Raw genomic sequence first — 19,881 nt, 5'->3', positions numbered from 1 at the left:
TAAATATTCGATAACGCGATAACAGCGCTTCCTACCGGATCCAATGTAAAAACATCCAACGTAAAACAACTAAGTTTAATTTAATTAATTAAAAATATTATTTATCGGATTGAATTGTGAATCTAAACCATACTTGAATCTACCTGAACACACACTGTAAAGTGGACCCGACAGACGTTGTCCTAAAATTATATATTTTTCTAAAACTTAACAAAAAATCATAAAAAAACATAAAAAAAATTAAAAAATATAAAACTTAAATTTTAAATATACTTTAAACTTTAATTACTATATGCAATTTTTATTTTATAAATGTTATAATTTATTTTACAAACTTATATTTTTATTTTTAAAGAGGCGTTCAATACGTCATAAGTTGCATAGAACAAAATGAGAACTGACGATTTAAAATTGTAGGTTAAGTTTATTGGTATTGAATGTACGTGTATGCATCATTAAAATTACGAAAAAATAATGTTAATTACTCACTTCAATACTGCACCTCACAAATTTGCACAATGTATATTTTTAATTACACTTTAAAATGTTAAATAATAATATATTCTCAATAAGCAATTCTATTTTAATTTTAATCTAGTAACAACAATCCATAGAATCCATCCAAAGATTAACAACACATAAATAAATACACAACACACACATATATATACTGTAAACCTAAACCATTCAAAGATCAACAACAATTTATAAATAAAAAAATAATTAAATAAACATTTTCCAGTGGACCAAATTGTGAATCTAAACCATCCTCGAATCCCCGTGAACTCTCACAAAAAATTTCATCAAAATCGGTCCAGCCGTCTAGGAGGAGTTCAGTGACATACACACGCACACAAGAAATATATATATAAAGACTAGCGGACCCAACCGACGTTGTTCTGTTAAAACGTTTTAAATTCGAAAATTTACAGGAAATTTCCCTGAATCTAATCGCAGGGTCATCTGCCGGGTCGAACTGAAATTACTATAATTACTATAAGATACTATAAATGTTATAATGTTATAATTTATTTTACAAACTTATATTTTTATTTTCAAAGAGACATCAGTACGTCATAAGTTGCATAGAATAAAATGAGAACTAACAATTTAAAATTGTAGGTTAAGTTGATTGTTATTGAATGCACGTCTATACATAATTAAAAGTAATGCAAAATTGTGTTAAATACTCACTTTGATACTGCACCTTACATATTTTGCACAATGTATATTTTTATTACATTTTAATATGTAGAATAAAATGAGAAATGACAATTTAAATTTGGAGGTTAAGTTGATTGGTATTGAATTCACGTGTATACATAATTAAAATCACGAAAAATCATGTAAAATACTCACTTCAATACTGCACCTCACAAATTTGCACCTATATTTTTAATTACACTTTAAAATGTTATTTCAATAAATAATAATATAATAATCTCAATAACCAATTCTATTTTAATTTTAATGTAATAACAATAAATCATAAAATCCATCCAAAGATTAACAACAACACATAAATAAATACACAACAATATATACTGTAAACCTAAACCATTCAAAGATCAACAACAATTTATAAATAAAAAATTCATTAAATAAACATTTTCCAGTGGACCAAATTGTGAATCTAAACCATCCTCGAATCCCCGTGAACTCTCACAAAAAATTTCATCAAAATCGGTCCAGCCGTCTAGGAGGAGTTCAGTGACATACACACGCACACAATAAATATATATAAAGATATATATACACACACATACATACATACATAAATACACACAGTTTCATTTCCCTGACATTTTCTTTATAAATTAGTACTGAAATTTTGCCTTAAATTTCAACGAACCACAATACAGTGTGTAAATGACTACAGTTAAATTTGTAGTCTTTCCTGAAAAATGAATTCAAAGCTAACCGCCAGTTACTTCACAGGATAAACTATTTGTAGCAGCCTGTCATAATTAACTTCAAGCATTCTAACTTAATTCACTTAAACGAAGCCGATTTCGGTCGGTTAAACGATAGAAAACATTTATATCCCAATAATCACTACTGAAACGAAGGAAGACTCTTTTTTCTTATCTCTCCGTCTACTAGATCATTTTTCATTTGTTATTTCCAGTATTCATTCATTATTTAATTTAAATTAGGCTATATTCAACTATAAATAAAGTGAATTGCTGGCAAACAATTTTTTAATAAAATAGGTTCTTTTAAAACAATTTTATGACAGTTTTAAGAAAAAATGAGCTTAGAGATGAAAGCATGTCATGTAGGCCTACACCAATAGTTTTGCATTAAATATTCGCATGCAATCTTCGTCGTAAATTTCTTTACTTTGTGGATATCATTCATAAATATCTTTCGTTTTCTTAAAACCTTGAAAACTCCGGCGTCAATCATTTTAAAAAATTGAATAAGAATTTTGTCTAAAATTTCAAGAGTTTACGTAGTTTTCGGTTCTTAATCCAGTCTTTTTTTTTTTTTTAATTATATTTGCCAAAACATTGCCACAGTATTTATTGGTTAGATAGATTTTAATTTGAAAGCCGGATACGAAAAAAAAGTAAATTGAACTTGGCATAATTTCAATACCAGTTTTTTTATAGTTATTCTCAAATGATCTCGCTCCGATCAATGTGAGAATTCAGGGTGCCGCAGCGATCAGTCGATAAAACGTGAGCGTTGGTCTGCCTGAGGTATTGGTCGATTATTCTCGTCACCGCCGCAAATAATGTGATCCATAAACTTTGACTTTATATGCTTAGCAGGGCTCTTGCACCTTGGGTTTATATTTAGCGGTCGGGCCTTAGCCCCAGAGAAAATTCAATTATCGGAATGCTGAGAAAGTCTCGCAGGGGTTTGTTGAGGGAGGGGAGAAGAGGTGGTTTCAAATTTCCCGTCTACGCCCGCCAAGAATTCGGTTATAGCTCGTCGTGTCGAGGTACAGCGAACGCGAAGCGATCAGGTTAAAAGTTGGAAAACCAATCACGGCCGTAGCTCGGCGGTTATATTCAGAAGCGTGGTGAAATATTCTTTGGAGGGAAGGAAGCATTGACGTGAGTAAAGATTTTATTTGGAAATTCATGTACTGTTTTACGTGATAAGTTGCTCTTACAGATACCATTCGACGTAAAATTAAGGCGTTAAAAATTCAAACATGAAATTAATATTAAGAAATTTGGTTACCAATTTGTTTATCGGTAATTAATTCCGGGGATTGATTCGGTAATTATTTGGCTTATATAAGTAGCTGTTTATGCTTAGGGTATAGTTATTTTTTATAAAATGTTTTATTAGTTTATCGAGTATTTATTAAATGTATTTTAGGAACATCACGAATAATTAATATCTGAGTATTATAAAACTAACAACATTTTGCCATACGTTTTACAGTTTATAGTTAATTGTTCGTTCACAGCACTGTTCTTTAAAAATTTAATCTTAAGTGAATAAAAAAGTTTTTATAGTCTCGAAAAACATTGGCTTCTATTATTTTTGGGAGAACAAGATTTTTAGTCATTTTAGATTACTTAACTAAAAATTGATAGTTTCACTACAATGAACACGAACACTTTGTTCATTACTGTATTATAAACTATTTATTTATTTTAAATATCAATTGGCCTTTATGTTTCTCAAAACCATAAAATAAACTCTTATTAAAATCAAATAACATTTTATAAACATTTAAAGAGAGTTTTATTATAAATTAATATATGAGTAAATTTACAGAATGACAATATTACCAACCAAAACACAAAATTAAAATTAATAAATACAATAATATGTATGCTAATTGGATTTATGCGGAAATATTTTATAATGGTGTATATTAATTTCCATTTTTATAGAAGCCACGGATTTTGAGGATATTTTGAGTATTATTTTATTTTTTGAATAGTTTCATCATGTCTCCTACTCTAAATGAAGGCTAGCTTGCATGCTAAATTGTTGAAGCTATCCTAAAGCGCTTGGCAGCAGGTAATGGAACTCTTGCTCTCCCGATCACCAAGTGGGACCGGCGCGCCTGGTGCAGGGAGCATCAACCCGCTCCATCACCACTTGGTGAAAGGAAGATGAGGGTGGAAGGGGGGAGGAGAAATGGAGGGAGACTTCGTGACTCGTTTGAGGAAACTCGTCAAGCGCGTGGGACCACGACGCTCGCGTGAGACTCGAAGTTTCAGACAGCGCAGCCTTCAACACTTCTCTCTTTCTATAAACTTGTATTCGAGCCACTGACACCACCGCATCCCAGCGCGGAGAAGGGCGGTCCCCAACATGACAATAGCGCGGAGGGTAGCCCATAAAGCCTGATTCATTGAGCCACGATCAGTCCCGAGCATATTCCGTACCCCCGGATCAGTATGCAGCAAAAGTTTGACATTTTATGGCCTGTGCATTGAAATTCAATAATCAGCGCCAGTAAACCACGTTATATTTAACCATATTTCACAAATATCCTGGGCCGTTGCAAACATACGCTCGTGGTATGGTTAAGGGTGCCGTCTGGAAGCTGGAAGAAAGACACAGTAGACATTTACCTCTTTGACTCTCATTTAAAAAGTACTTGAGATTTTAATTTTTTTGTTTGTGCAGGAAAGGAATTAAAAATTAAATTCGACGTCAGACTGGTGGATTTAATTTGCCCTGTACCCGCATTTACACACTTTTCTGACCCAAAAAAAAAATCACGGAAAATGTCAAACTACTTTTTTTTTTGTGGAGTAAAAATCTTCAGAATTCAAGGAACTCCCCAGTCGGACATGCCCTGGACCTTCTTGCATTGATTGCTGTATTTTTAACAGGCACGTAACCGCGGAACGCCAGTGGCCGTGCATGGCCGCCAGCCAGCTCCGAACCTGGCATCGCGGTCTGGTCTATCGCGCTCGTGACAGTGTGACGAAGAATGTAAACGTTTACAAAAGTATTTTAAAGAATTCTAGAGCATGTCCTGCTGCCATCTGTAAACGACATCAAGTTATATTCGTTAAATACGTTACGCACGTTAACTCCGTTGCTTTGTGATTCTGATATTACTCTACAGGCAAAAAAAAAAAAACACGCTAGATAATCTTTAAGTACTCGCCCGAGATGTGTAGCATCTAACCTCGATTAAGAGCAAACTCGTGTGTTCTCATGTTGCAAAGACACTTGTAATACGAGACTTGGACACGAAATTGAATGTATATTGACGAGCATGATAAATTGTGCTTTTAACTACTTTCCTTGACGGGAATCACACGTAGGATTCGTTGCCGGAGCAGCTACGTCGACTATCGAGTCATTTTACTTACAGAGCGAAAGGTTAAACTATATAATGAAACGGCTCCTATAAAAGCGAAAAAGACTTAATTTTCGACAAGAAAATTTTCAATACTAGTAAATACTAAAAAAAAAGTTTCCTTTTTGCTTTGTGAAAATTGGCAAAGATGGCAGCACCGTTCCAGTCAGTTAGACACTGCTGCCAGTGCCGTGTGCCGAGAGCTGCTTGCAAGTACTGCAGAGCAAGGTGGCGAACTGCCTTTTAATTTTGTTTTTCCGACCCTCCATCTTTCTTTCATTACTTCGGGTCGTTTTTTAATTCATTACTGTTCACTATTTACTTGCTGTGCCCTGGATTTTTTAATACTTTTTTCCCTGGAATTTGTAATGATGATATTTCTTTGTACTTTTGTGTTGTTTCTATTGTATCGTGTATTTATTTTTGAGCACGAAAGAGCTGAGTCAGCTGGAGCGTGCTATTTTCTTGGCTGTTGTGTTCTTTTGTAACTATGTATTTTTGCTGGTGAAATAAATGAATTTAAAACAAAACAAAAAAAAAATCTCGATGAGCCGGGGGGTCACGCGGTTGCCACTGATAGGAAAGATTCTGTTGAACCAACAAAATGATTTAGTCACTTTAGATGCATATTTGGTTAGGTGTAACAAATTATTTTTGTTATTAACCGAGTTTGGTTAAACTAACAGAATATTTTGTTCCACCAAGTAAATATTTGTTTCGTCATATACAAACAAATATTTGTTTGATTGAAACCTAGGTACGTGGCGGACCTGTACTCGCGACCCGACTTCCCGGCCAGGTCGCCGGGCAAGCTGCAGCAGCAGCTGCTGGACAAGCTGACCGGCGGCTGGCTGAAGGTGTTCTGTCCGTCGCGCGTCGCGGCGCACCTGTGCAGCATGTCGCGCAAGAAGAGGGCCGGTCAGCCCGTCAGCTTCACGGACCTGTTCGGCCACCTCGTGGCGGACCTGGTGCTCGGCGACGTGAGTTGCCTCGCCTCGCACTCACTCCTCTGGCAGCCGGAAGCCGCGCACGCTTTTGTGCGTCAACTGCTAGGAACGACAGTCATTCCGCGGGCTTTTCAACCAAGAAATCATACCTGAAATTAAAACCAAGAGTTCTCGGTAGTTTCAGAAAACTGAATCTTCGGAATAATCACGTCGTTTTCCGACTCCAGAGTTTCGTGCTCCGCTGTAGACAAGGTAAACAGGCACGTAATTACCCGATGATTCACGAAGTTAACCGTACATTTACCGAATATCCCTGAATAATTTGTAACCAGCGTTCTTTTTAAAATTGAGGTGAAAAAAAAAATTTTTTTTTTTAAACATCGTATGTAGTTAGTGTTAGAAAACAATACTGGATTTTTTTTTGTCGCGTTTACGAAAAATTTGAGGTTAATTTTTTTTAAAATTTTGATTGATGTTTTTCACAAGCATAAATTTCATAAAAAAACATGAAATAGATAATCAAGTATCCAAACCTATTCAGGAAATGGTTTACAAATAACTTTAAACTATTGGAGGTACTTGGATAACACAAAGCATAAATACCCGGGCAAGAATCCAAATCTAGTATAACTGCTGCAGAGATTTTATTTGTAATGATACAGTTGCTGGTATTGCTGGTTTTTGGAATCATACTGTTTGTACGTCGTCATCCTCTAAACGTCTTGGCAGTAGATAAGGTGGTCAACAGCGCGCCCAGCACATGGGAACCTCAGAACTATACAACAGTAAAAACGTTTTACCGTTGTGTGTGTTTCATGTTATTCTTTACGTGGCATATAATGACTCTATCCGCTTGATTAAGCCCTATCTCCGCCAACTCCACCAAGGCTGTGACAGAAATCGTCTGTATCGCGCCATTTTCTTGTGGTGCCTGGCTCGCAGATATAATGCCGTAAAACTTGATTTGTTTCTGAAGTACTTCAAAAATTTTTAATTATAATAATTTCATTTTTGTTCACGCAAACATATTTTACTGTTGTTTTGTTTAAGAAAACAGTTCCTGGCCCGGTGCGATGCAACTATCCCCACTCAATTCCTGTCTTGTGCCAGTTCTTCCATCTCTCCACAAGTACACTGACCTACATTCGCTATAATCTGCTCCACGGTATTACACATTTCCCCCCCCCCCCCCCCTTCTTCTACATATCGTACAAACCCTCTTATTTCCCCGTCAATCCTGAATAGCCGTCTGTATCTTCCTTCCGTCCGACATCGCCAGAGACGCTTCCTTCGCCAAGTTCCCCAGGCATTGCGTTTTTTCCATTATTCATCTGCAAAACGTTTCGGAATTTCGTTTTCCTTCTCTTCTGTTATACAAGAAGCACCGTGACTCATTTTTAAGAGGAGCTATAGTTTTTCTCAACCAAAAACACTTTACCAAATTACATTTTTATTCGTAAATGTTTTAGGTCTCATCAATTTTTTTCCTTTCGTGTTATTATACTAAAAATTAATATTAGATTTTCTTTAATAGACACCAAGATCTAATTATTTTTATTGAAAAAAAATAGTTTGTGCCTACTAAAACATATTTATGTTGATAGAGGCATCACCAAAAATTTTGTGCTGACGGGAAAATAGTTTATAAGACATAACAAAACAGTTTATTAGTGACAACATAATACTGAATAAAAAACTTGTTGTCACTAAAAATTAATCAATTGACTTATATATTGTTTTAACTTTGCTGTGATTAAAAAAATTGTTGGATCTATAATGTGATGAGTGAGTTATATGAATTTCATATTTTTATTTAGTGTTGGGAATAGGGGAATGTTGCATTGATGACACGTTAATACGCCACTCCATTTATGCCCCGTTCAGTGCTTCTTCTTTTTCTGGAGGTAGTTTTATTGCTCGATGTTAAAGGTAAAATTGTCATAATCGAGTCAGGTAGCGAGGCGCGAGAACACTTAACTCACACAAAGCAAAAAAAAAATAATTTATTCTTTCTTGTGATGTCACACAAATTTACTATTCATACAAATTTTACAACCCATAAATTAAGTTACACGTGGAAACTATATGTCACGTAAAATAATGTATTTTGTAGTTTCCCAAGGGGGGGGGGGGGAGTTATGTTTAAACTGTAACCAATCCCACGCCTTCTTAACCGCCTTGTAAACCATTACATAAAAAATGGGTTAAACATTTTTAAATATTGCATTAATTAACATCTTAATCAACATTTAAGATGGAAAATATATTACTTCAAAGTTGGTCTAGGCTACCGAAACACATTGCATGGGTCGATAAACTAAAGCTCATCGTAACAACTCATGTTTATATTTCATTTATTGTCTATCAAGTTTTGTTTGTTACGATGTAATTTGAAATGGTTTTTTTGTAGTTTTATCCATAAAAATGTATGCATATATGTATATATAATATAATTTATGTTTGTAGAGGAAGGATGAAACACTTTCCTCTCAGAAGAGTAAGGTTATGTCTGGCCTGGCCCCGCTACCCCTCTACACCTGTGTGCATATCAAGAAGGACGTCTCAGCCAGGGTTTACCAGGTACGATATGACACGAACTATTACTATTTAGAACTGGTTAGAGGTTTTTCATCACAAACGTTCGCCTTGTTCTTCCATGACTTGTCTGTGTGTTTTTTTTTTTTTTTTTTTTTTTGCGTAACCTGTGTTTATGAACCACTGAAGAACGCAAAGACGCAGTTAGCAACAAACGCAAGAAAAAAACTACGGTAGTTTGTGAAACACCCCAGTCGCGAGATATCGCCAGTTCTTTAATTGAGACTGCAAACCCGTAGAAAAATATTTTTTTCGTCGCGCTTTTTTAAAATTATTTTGCTTCCATGGAAACGAATTGAATTCCCAGTAATTTGATTTAAAATCGTAATTTGCGCTCACTGTGCGATACTTAAACAGGTGAAAACGTGATTCTGGTAGTTGAAAGATATCTACGTGAGCCTCCTTTACGCATTACTTATGCATCTCGAAAAGATTTCGGAATACTTTACTTAAAAAAACAAAAGGCGGAATGGCAAGTAGAAACGCAAGAAGAGTAAATTATGCCGAAGCTTGCGTTTCGTTTGTTCTTCTCGTGTAATTTAAACACAACCCAGTTTTTTTTAAAGAAATTAGTTGATTTAATTTTAGGGTCTTGCGTTTCATGCGTTCTTGCATTTCTTTTTGGTTCATGAACCCGGACTAAAATATAGTATAAGAAATTCATGGGCGCAAGGTCAAGGAGGCCCGGACCACCTTGGAATGAAGAAACATGTCACTGTGGACACAATCATGACTGCAATGCGAGGCTAATAAACCTAACACCAAAACCATGTCTTAAGATTCGTTCTTATATGCCATGTTTTTTTTTTTACGTGACAACGTCTGATAAATCGATGAACGCCGTTTGCACGCACGAAAAAGTGTCCCGTTACGCACATTGTCCCGTTACGTTGTGTCCCGTTACGCTCATTGTACGCTTGCGCCGCATCTATCTCTCTTCCACTCGATTGGAACAACCATCGATTTGACTTTTTCGAGGCACATTAAACTTGAAACACTCCCATTCGTTTCAATTTTTCCTATCATCGTCCTATCCTTAACAGAATAACACAGATTGGAAGAAGTCAAATAGCAAACATGTATAAAAGTTATAGTTAAATAATCTCTTCGTTAAAGTAGTAAACATATTTGAATTAATGAGTGCAAATAAAAGAAAATTTATCAATTGAATTGTAGTTTTCTTTTCACTCCTTCTTTCTATCCATACAAAATCGTGATATTTCAATAAAAATAATTCAATTTTATTCATAAAAGTATGCAATTATTTCTTCAATGTTTTGTTATGACGTCACGTTAAACTATCGTCCGTAATACGACATTACAGACAACCAATTTTTTCCGTCATTAACTCGATACCTTCCTTTCATTTGTTGTCCTGCCACATAATATTTTTAACACATATTCACTTGGTGCAATATCACAGATGTAAAAATTCGCGTGAGCGATGCTAATTACGAAGACCTGCGTGCCTTTTTATCATCCGTAATATTACACCAAGTGAATATGTGTTAAAATATATGTGTGACAATATAAGAAAGGTATCGAGTTAAAATTTTATAAGTAGCCATTAAATAAAAATAATGACGGGAAAAAAATCACAATGGCTTGTGAGTGCAAGCCTCAAGTAAAACTTTTTGAATAATATAAAGTTTTCCGCTTATTATATGCATGCAAGCTTGGACCGCATAGTGGGAGGGATGACTTTCGTCGGTTACCCCCACGCTCAAAATCCTCGGACCGCAGATTCCGTGGGGCTCCCCATCCCACTACTACATGTTTGCGTCGTTGAGATGATGATCACGCTAGCTCGTTTGAAACAGCAAGCTGGCGACAGCCTCGCACGCAGAAAACCACGACAATGGTGATATTGACTGGGACATAAAAGTGTAATTTTTTACGTATTGTAAAATTTAAAATAAATTAAAAATTGGTTGTCTGTAAAGTCGGTTTACGGACGATAGTTTAACGTGAAAACGTCATAAGAAAACATTGATTAAATGATTGCATACTTTTATGAATAAAATTGAATCATTTTTATTGAATTATCACTATTTTGTATGGCTACAAAGTTGTGAAATGAAATCTACAATTTAATTGATAAATTTACTTTTATTTGCACTCATTAATTCAAATATGTTTATTAATTTAACGAAGCGATTATTTTAACTATAACTTTTATACATGTTTGCTATTTAACGTCTTCCAATCTGTGTTATTCTGTTAAGGATAGGACGATGATAGGAAAAGTAGGAAACGAATGAGAGTGTTTTAAGTTTTTTGCTTCGAAAAAGTCAAATCGATGGTTGTTCCAAGCGAGTGGAAGAGAGATAGGTACGGCACAAGCGTACAATGAGCGTAACGAGACACAGCGTAACAGGACAATGTGCGTAACGGGACACTTTTTCGTGAGTGCAGCCGGCGTTCATCGATTTATTAGACGTTGCACGTCAAAAAAATTTAGAGCGAAAAAAAATGGAGTTTAATGATTTGTAAGTGCTTAACTTATATGATCGTCAATCTAATCTACCGATACAAGGGGAATTTTCATCTTTATTTAAGCCTTCTGGTCTGTTGGCAGAACATAATGGAATCATTGCTAATCTCAGAGCTCGTTGACAGACGAACGGTACAGAGGACAGACACGTAAACGCACTTGCCAATCCGCATACTCAACTTGCCTCTGTGTACTAGAGCAGTTCGTACGTGTGTAACTTTTGGCCTCTACAAACGCTATCAGCTTCTAAACAGACTGACCTCATTTTTGTTTTCAATAAAATAATTTATTCCCAGATAAAAAAAATCATCTAAAAATATTACTGTTTTAAATTTTGTTACAAACATGAGAATTTATGACATCGCTTTTTTTCGGTTTCATAAATTCTTTTTATTTCTGAAATGTGATTACAAATGGCTGAGAAGCCAAGAAATATAGGTACATGAATACATGATAAACTAATTTTACACAATAGCTGCAATGCCAGACCTCCATTCTCTCTGCCTGCAGTTCATGACACTGATACAGTAGGTACAAAGGGACACCAGAGCATACACATCAAACAGGGACACAAGAAGATGGTATAGAAGGGCGGGGGAAATTATTATGATGTCGATTGTGTGATGATTGGGGGCATGTGTATTTCGCGAAATAATCTGATCGCTCATTAGACTCCAACAAGATAAAGCTTGCTCTAGCGATGGTTCCCTTGTGATTGGCGGAGAGATTGCGAGAGAAGATTATTGGCGCGTCTGGTCGGGACATGCCTGGCGCGTTTGATCTCTTCGCTGGATGGCTGTGTGTAGACATGCATATAAAATAAACACAGACAATGCTTCAAAGTTTCCCTTAAAATACATGGTCTTACACGGAAAAAAAATATATATATATTTTTTTAAAAAAGATACCTTTGGAAAATAGTTGCTAAGTAACAGATATTAATACTAAAAAGAATTTATTGTAACTTTGTACCTACAACAACATGGCGATGTCTTTTTTGCATATATGAAAAAAGTTTGGCGAGATAATACTGAGTTTTTATTTTACGAAAATAAGCGCATGGTTTTTATCATTTAACAGATGTTTCATTTAAGCATAATATTTTTAAACCATGGAACGATAATCCAATTTTTAAAAAATCTACTTAATTTTGTTGTATCATCCAGTTAATACTGGAAAGCTTTTCAGGAAAAAGTTTACAATTTAAGTACTGGGACAACATAAAGTATAAATTCCCGGGTTAGATTCCGAACCCAGTAGGTATTACTGTCTACACTAATTTGTAGTGGTACATTTGTTTTCATATAAATGTTCTAATTTACAAATATCTGTAATTTTAAATTAATATTTATGTTAGAAGATAGATTTTATTCTTTTTTTTTATTTAATACACTAAACTATTTAATGAAACGGCTCCAATAAAAACAAAAAAAAATATTTGAAAAATTCTAAACTTCGGCTTTGACCTGAATTTTGACAGAAACTTTTATTAAAATACTGCCCACCGTTTTAAAAATTCATTGAAAAGTTACCACACACGTTAGATGCTTATAAATAGTTGTACTATTATATGGTTATATTTTTATAGCTATGCGAATTTGTGGAAATTAATTTCATAACAAACGTAATTTATTTAATATTAGGGGAACTGTGCCTAATATCGCACCCATTTTGAAAATGCTAATTTATGTGGAGACAAATTTCCTAAAAAAATAAGTAACAGCTGTTTAGCACATTAGGGTTATTACTGCAAAACATGTTATGTTGGACATGATTTAATTTTTATTATTTTGCAATTTATAACAAAGAAAGGAATTTGATGCACTTTCGTCATTTGAAAAACAGTGTTCCTAATATCGCACTAGTGTGCGATATTTGGGACACCATTTTTTTTAAACTAATATATCTGGCACATCTTCCATTAAAAAGAATAACTAACACATGGTTCAGTTTACTAGTATACTAGTTTACTTATACTAGTATATTGCAAAAGAAGAGTTTCTAATTAAAACTAAATTTTAAATGTGCATTTTCAAACTAGAACAATGAAATCAATACGAGTCTCGTAAATCTTCAAAATATTTGTAGCATTACCCTTCTAGACAAAAATCACATATGAATGAAGTGTAATCATCTGTTCCTGAACACTCTTCATGGCACCAAATGTGACACTTTGTACAGAGAACCCATTTTTCCATCTGCCTGTCTTGTGAATACAACTGGTTGCAGTAAGGACACACACAATCTTCATCGTCACTATTTTCTTCATCTGTGGAAACTGTCAGAGGTTCAGCCATCTCTTCTTTACTTGATTCTGAAGACAGTGATATCTTCGTCTTCCGTTTCTTTTGTTTGTTGCTCCATAACAGATTCCTTCTTGCTTAGAGGTTTACCTATCTCACAACTTTTTTCCCTCGTGCAGTATTCTTCTTGTAGCCCATCTGTAGCTGTTTTGTTCTACCCTTTATAGATATGTTTTTCACATAATCGGATCGTTTGTTTTTGTAAAGCGAACTTGTCAGTGCGGCAGCAGGGCAGGTTGGTCGACCTCTCCCTCTTGATGGTTTTGTTTGGTTGGATTTCAGAGAAGGCACAGGTGAAATGTCAGCAGGACCTACTAGAATCCCTGACGCCATGATTGTGCTTGGCTGAGATGATGAACAGATGTCACTAGGACTTTTATGAAGCTCTTGTTGGATAGGCCTACTTGCTGTTGATATGCCTAACGACCGATTTCCTTTGTTTTGTAGAGCGGTGTCGTATGAGGTTTGTTTACTTTATCGTTGTATAGATGGCTACTGTTGAGCTCGCTAACAAACTCATGTTGACCGAAAATGTTGCTGTTGCAAGGGAACAAACCAGTTTTCTTGAAACCAGTTGTAGCTGTTGCAACAGTAACTGCCTTGTTGTAAGCTTCTCCCAGAAGTCTTCCAACTTGATAGTGAGTTACCACTCTGCCTTCATTTTGCTTGAGCCAAGTTTACATTGCTTGAGCATAGTAAGTTTTCAGGGGCAACATAAATGCAGCATCAAGGGGCTGCATTTTGTGTGTGCAGTGGGGGGAGGGGGAGGGAAACACACAATGTGCACACCATTTTCACGAGCAAGCTCCAGTAGTTGAAGATTTCTGGTATGGGAATAATGTACATCAAGCACCAATATGACAGTATCTTCTTTTTTAGGCTTCACAATGGCCAAGAACTGATGTTGGAACCACTGAAGGAAACTGTCCATTTGTATCCAACCAGATTTATGACACACAGCTATAGAACCATTTGGAGTGCCATCAAGCAGTTCTGGTTTCATGTTGACTCTAGGAAAGACTATAAGTGATGGGACATAGTGACCCGAGGCATTCATACACGTAACTACAGTCATCAAGGAACCTCTTTCGGCAGAAGATACTGCTCCGACCTGACGTTTCCCCTTTACTGAAACCACCCTACTAACTTTGTGCTGCACAACAGTAAGACCTGTTTCATCACAGTTGTAGAGATTATTTGGGGAATGTTTAATAACATCCATAAATGGCTCAAAGATGTCAAAAAATAGCTTGACATTTTCTTGTGTGAACCCTCTTATTCTTCCCAGTGATGTTGCTTGGGGTTTTCTGAGGCTAAGTTGTGAATTTCTCTTCATGAATGAACGTAGCCATTTCCATCCCACTGCTTCTTCTCCCTTAGAAAAAATATGGCATTTACCATTATTTTCTGCCAGTTCAAAAGACATTCGTTTAATGTCTTTAGCTGTTAAGCCATAAAACCTAGCCTCCATTTCCAATGCGTACCTTACCAATGCCTCCTCTATTTCATCATCAAATGCTGGCTTCCTTCCAAGTTTTGTAGCAACTAGTTTATCTACATCTTCCTCACGACTATTAACTTTGTCTTTCAATGTAAATTAAGGAACATCAAACAGTTTCGATGCTCGTGACAATCCCATTTCTTTTCCTCTAACTGTTAATATAGCATCTCTCATGTTTTCTTGTGACCACTGTTTGCGCTTTTTTGGCGCCATCTGTAAAGAAAAATGCCAAATATACATTCTTTTGAAATAAACTCTTAAATGCATATGCATGACATCCCCCAAAACAAAACTGTAAGCTACACATCACAAATCATTCACTCAGATAGCATTACAGGCAGCGTGCTTGCATGTGTGTTCATGTGACAATTTTAAAATTGTTTGCTTTAACCAATGTATCGCTTGCTATTTTCAAACTACGCAAAAGTAATTTCAATAGTTAGGTATTTTTCTACTTATGACATATTTTGTTTTACTAACTATGTAAGTAACATGCCACATACAATAATGTATAATATCTGACTAGATAATAATGTAATGTAGGTTGCATTGTATTGTATTAAGCTGCTAGTCATAGAAAATTTAAGATATTCCTAATATCGCACCATGCGATATTAGGACTACTTCAATGTGCGGTATTCGGCAAATGCAAGCAAAACAAAAGACGGCCATTGTTACAAAAAACGTAACTTCAATTAAAATAACCACTCTTACTAGCAACACTTTGGTATTATGACACGCTATTTATACAGTCAAATTGTAAAAAACACATATCTTTGTTGTTAAAACAAATCGAAGAAGTGGCCCCTTACAAATATTTAGCTCACAGTAAAAAATTCATTCTCTCCTAGCACACGCAAATCTTTGTGAGGATGCTTATACTCTCCCACCAACACGATACTTTGCACGCAGCAACAAGTTGTGCTTATTGCCGCTATGTTGCAGCACATACCGGCCGAGATACCATGGGGTGCGGAATTAGGAAGCGGTGCGTTATTAGGCACAGTTCCCCTAGTTTAAGTAAAAATAGAATCTATAAGCCTACCTACTATGAAAAAATAAATCCAATGGTCTGAAATATATATTCAATAATATTATAGCAATACGATAAACAAATAAAATGTATTCATATAGTTCCTTAAAGCACAATATAATCGAGTAGTCTGCAATTAAAAAAAACTTCCAATACCGAATTTTGAACGACTGCGCTAGGAAGTATGACAGTAATCTTTACGGATAATATGTATTATAATTTATTTAATGCCAGTATATTGTTTATTTTTAAACTTTGTTCTTACTATATTAGTTTATTAAATATATTGCTGGGTAGTTACAGCATCGTAAAGGTTCATTTATCTAGCCAACACGTTTGGCATGTCCCGTAATATTTATGAAAGTGACTACACGTAGATTTGTGCGAGCAGCCTTCTTTTCACAGACGAGAGAGCCAAAACCCGAAGTTCCCCGAAGTTCATGTTTTTTTTCCCGTATCTTTAATGTAGCTATCCTAACCAAATCAACCGTCCACAATGTTTTAAAATATTTATAATGTAGCTAACCTAACCTAATTGACCATTAGTATACTTTTATCAACACCGCCATATTTATTTACTCTGGTTCTGGGGTAGAGCGCCTGCCTTGTAACTTGTAGGACCCGGGTTCGCGCCCCGGCTCCTCCAAGGCGGATTGCCCAGACAAAATGGTGGTATATTTCTCTGGTAGGAATACAATCCCTTGTAACAAGTCAGGCTATTAAAGAAACGGTGGGTGGAACAGAAAAAAAACCTTATTTACAATGAACAAAAAAGAACCTCCGAAGATGCACGGTCGGGAGTTTGTCTCTCTCGTCTGTGAAAAGAAGGCTGCCCGGGTTTGTGCGGTCCGCCATCTCGCTGTGAAGACGTGTGACTTGACGGCGTGCCGGCCCGGCAGGACTGGGTGGAGTTCAGCCCGCTGCAGGTGGGCTTCCTGAAGCACTCGCTGTTCATGGGGCCGGAGCAGTTCGGCGCGCGCTTCTACCTGGGCCGCGCCGTGCGCCTGTTCGGCGAGCCGCCGCTGCACTACCTGCTGGGCGTGTGGGGCAGCGCCTTCAGCATCTTCCTGCGCCGCGTCATCGAGAGCAGCCGCGCCGACGCGCTGTCTCCCCCCTCGTCCGCCGGCGACCCGGAGGAGGCCGCCGCCAGCGCCTCGGGTCAGTGGCCTACCACGCCTTCTTTCCACAGACCCAACAGCCAAAACCCAGAGTTCCCCGAAATTCATGCTTTTTTTCCCGTATCTTTGATGTGGCCATCCTAACCAAATCAACCGTCCACAATGTTTTAAAGTATTTATAATGTATAGACACCCGTGAATTTCGCGGATTCATTTCGTGTTATGCTAAAATTCAAATAATGATACCTTAGTGCTGCTTCTGTCATTGGTTCACTGTTAATCTGGAGGACTGAGGGCCAATTAGAGACCCTCACTCATAGAAGTGTCGAATCACAGGCCACCCAGTTGAGACGACTCACAAGTCAACAGCCAATGAACAGTTGGCATTTGCCAGAGTGTGTAGAGGATAGTGGAGTCTATCCTGGAGGTCATTGAATCCGCGAAATTCGCGGGTCTCTAATAATGTAGCTAACCTAACCTAATTGATAGAGACTGAAAAAATTCGCGCTTTGGATGACCTCTAGGATATACTCCACAATCCCCTAAACATACTAAGGCAAATGCCACCTGATCATTGGTTACCGACTCGTGACACGTGTCAACTGGGACGCTTGCGATTCGATAATTTTTTTGGTTAAAGGTTTTTCATTGGCTCAGAGTCCTTCAGATAAACTGTGAGCCAATCAGAGAAGCAACATAAAGGTACAGTTTTTTGGATTCTATGATATCGTGAAATGAATACGCGAATTTTTCCGGTCTCTACTAATCGACCATTAGTATCCTTTTATCAACACCGCCATATTTATTTGCAATGAAAAAAAAACCGAAGATGCATGATCGGGTGATTGGCTCTCTCGTCTGTGAAAAGAAAGGCTGCCCGTCAGTAGCCTACCATACATACCGCGTGCATGGTCACCCACGAGGAGGGGAAGCCTAAGATGCACGTAAAGTTCTGACATTCCCGATTACACCAGAACAATTCACCTTCTGCCAACCTCGGATTTATTTATATATATTTATATATCTCTGTTTATTTTAATGTAGCTATACTAACCTAACTAACCGTCCATAGTGTTTTAAAGTATTTTAATGTAGCTAACCTAACCGACCACTTTTAATATTTGAATTCATTTTTCCTGCGCAAAAATAAAACAAATCCCGAAGTTGGCCGAAGGTGAATTGTTCTGGTGTAATCGGGAATGGCAGAACTTTATGTGCATCTTAGGTTTCCCCACGAGGCACCATCGAGAACAATTGGGGGCGGATTTCAACCTCTTTATCAGTTTAAGTTAGTTGTCCCTAAAGGGCAATATTTATCTTAGATGCTTACCATCAAATCTGCATTAAAAACACTTTTTATAAACTAATTTTCAAATATTTTTTCTGGGTTAGGACCCTCGGAACAACTGGTTGGACACTATCGAATTTAAAGTCCTGGGTAAGGTAATTTTTTTTTTGTTACGAGATGAGAAGGATTGTTGGTTTTAAGGAATGCGACTTTATCATCGTGGGGGATTGGCACCCCTGCACACGCCTTTGCTGTTGCACTGTGTGTCACAGAGTAACAGTGGTCCGTTTGTGCCGAAGAACGGGAACAAATATCAGTTCCCGAAGCTGTTGTGTCGTAGGAAGCCTTCTGTGTTCGTCCGTGCTGTCGTCGTCGTTTTACAAAATATCCGTTTGGTATCATCGTTGGGTTCGTCTGTATTTCATTGTTGGTTTTGAAAATGTTTTGTCGTCGTGAGCCCACTGTGTCGATCTGTGCTGTAATATTCCTTTCGCAGAATATTATGTGCTATGTTTTTATTTTTATATTTTCTATATTGGCTTGTTTTCTGTGTGTTTACATATTCATAATTTTTGTTCTCTATTGGGGTTTATTATGACGTGTAGTGTAAACAAAAATGGCGTGTGTGAAAAAAAAATTCTTAAATGAAGTATTATACTAACTTCACATCGTGGAGTTAGGAACTGTATAGAGATGGCGAGCTGTGGCGTAATTCAAGTCACTCCCCCCCTCCCCCCTATGCCAAACACACACCCATGTCGCAACACCCAAGACTCTGCGGTGATTGTGCTGTGGCCTACGCTGTGGCGTAGCCACAAAAAGGTTGCACTGATTTCACGTATTATTTAATGGTATTTAACTTTTTAATTGTTTTAAATTTTTTTGTGATAATTAAGTTTGTCAATTTAGTTTTGGTAAACGTGAACTCTGGTCGGTAATTGTTGGAATAATCGTATGCAAGTTGGTAACAATTTGAAAAACTCTAAAAAGTTCGAGAATTTGTGAGACAAAAAAATTTTGAATTAAAAATTTTTTGTCTTTAGTTTTAATTAGCTTTAAATCATATTTGGTTTGATAATTTAGCCTGAAAATATCACGTGTGTGCGTAGAACAATATATATTTCTACGTGTGTGTGAAGTGGCATATCTTCGCTCCGGATTGGCCGGTAGGCTAGGGGAAGGTGGGCAGGCTAGGGGTAGGTGTGGAAGTGTGGTATGAGTGATGAACGTTGCCGCGACTGGCGCGCGAGGCAGGTCTTACGTCAACGGCATATCAAAAATGTTTCCGCGAGTTTGGCGGTATCGAGACGCA

At 36.7% G+C, this 19,881-nt stretch overlaps 1 protein-coding gene across 4 annotated transcripts in view; it reads left to right on the top strand.

Moving 5' to 3' along the window:
- Positions 1–19,881, top strand: part of LOC134533137 (cytosolic phospholipase A2-like) — a 55,133-nt gene that overhangs the window by 22,760 nt on the left and 12,492 nt on the right. For all 4 annotated transcript variants that reach the window (XM_063370442.1, XM_063370440.1, XM_063370441.1 and 1 more), the window contains 3 exons: positions 6,048–6,270; positions 8,704–8,817; positions 17,063–17,321. In XM_063370442.1, coding sequence (XP_063226512.1) covers positions 6,048–6,270; positions 8,704–8,817; positions 17,063–17,321 — 596 coding nt within the window. The remainder of the gene's footprint in view (positions 1–6,047; positions 6,271–8,703; positions 8,818–17,062; positions 17,322–19,881) is intronic.

This window comes from Bacillus rossius, chromosome 6 (assembly GCF_032445375.1).
Source record: "Bacillus rossius redtenbacheri isolate Brsri chromosome 6, Brsri_v3, whole genome shotgun sequence".
Taxonomy (NCBI): domain Eukaryota; kingdom Metazoa; phylum Arthropoda; class Insecta; order Phasmatodea; family Bacillidae; genus Bacillus; species Bacillus rossius.
Note: the sequence above shows the minus strand (reverse complement) of the source record. Positions and strands in the feature narration are given on the sequence as shown.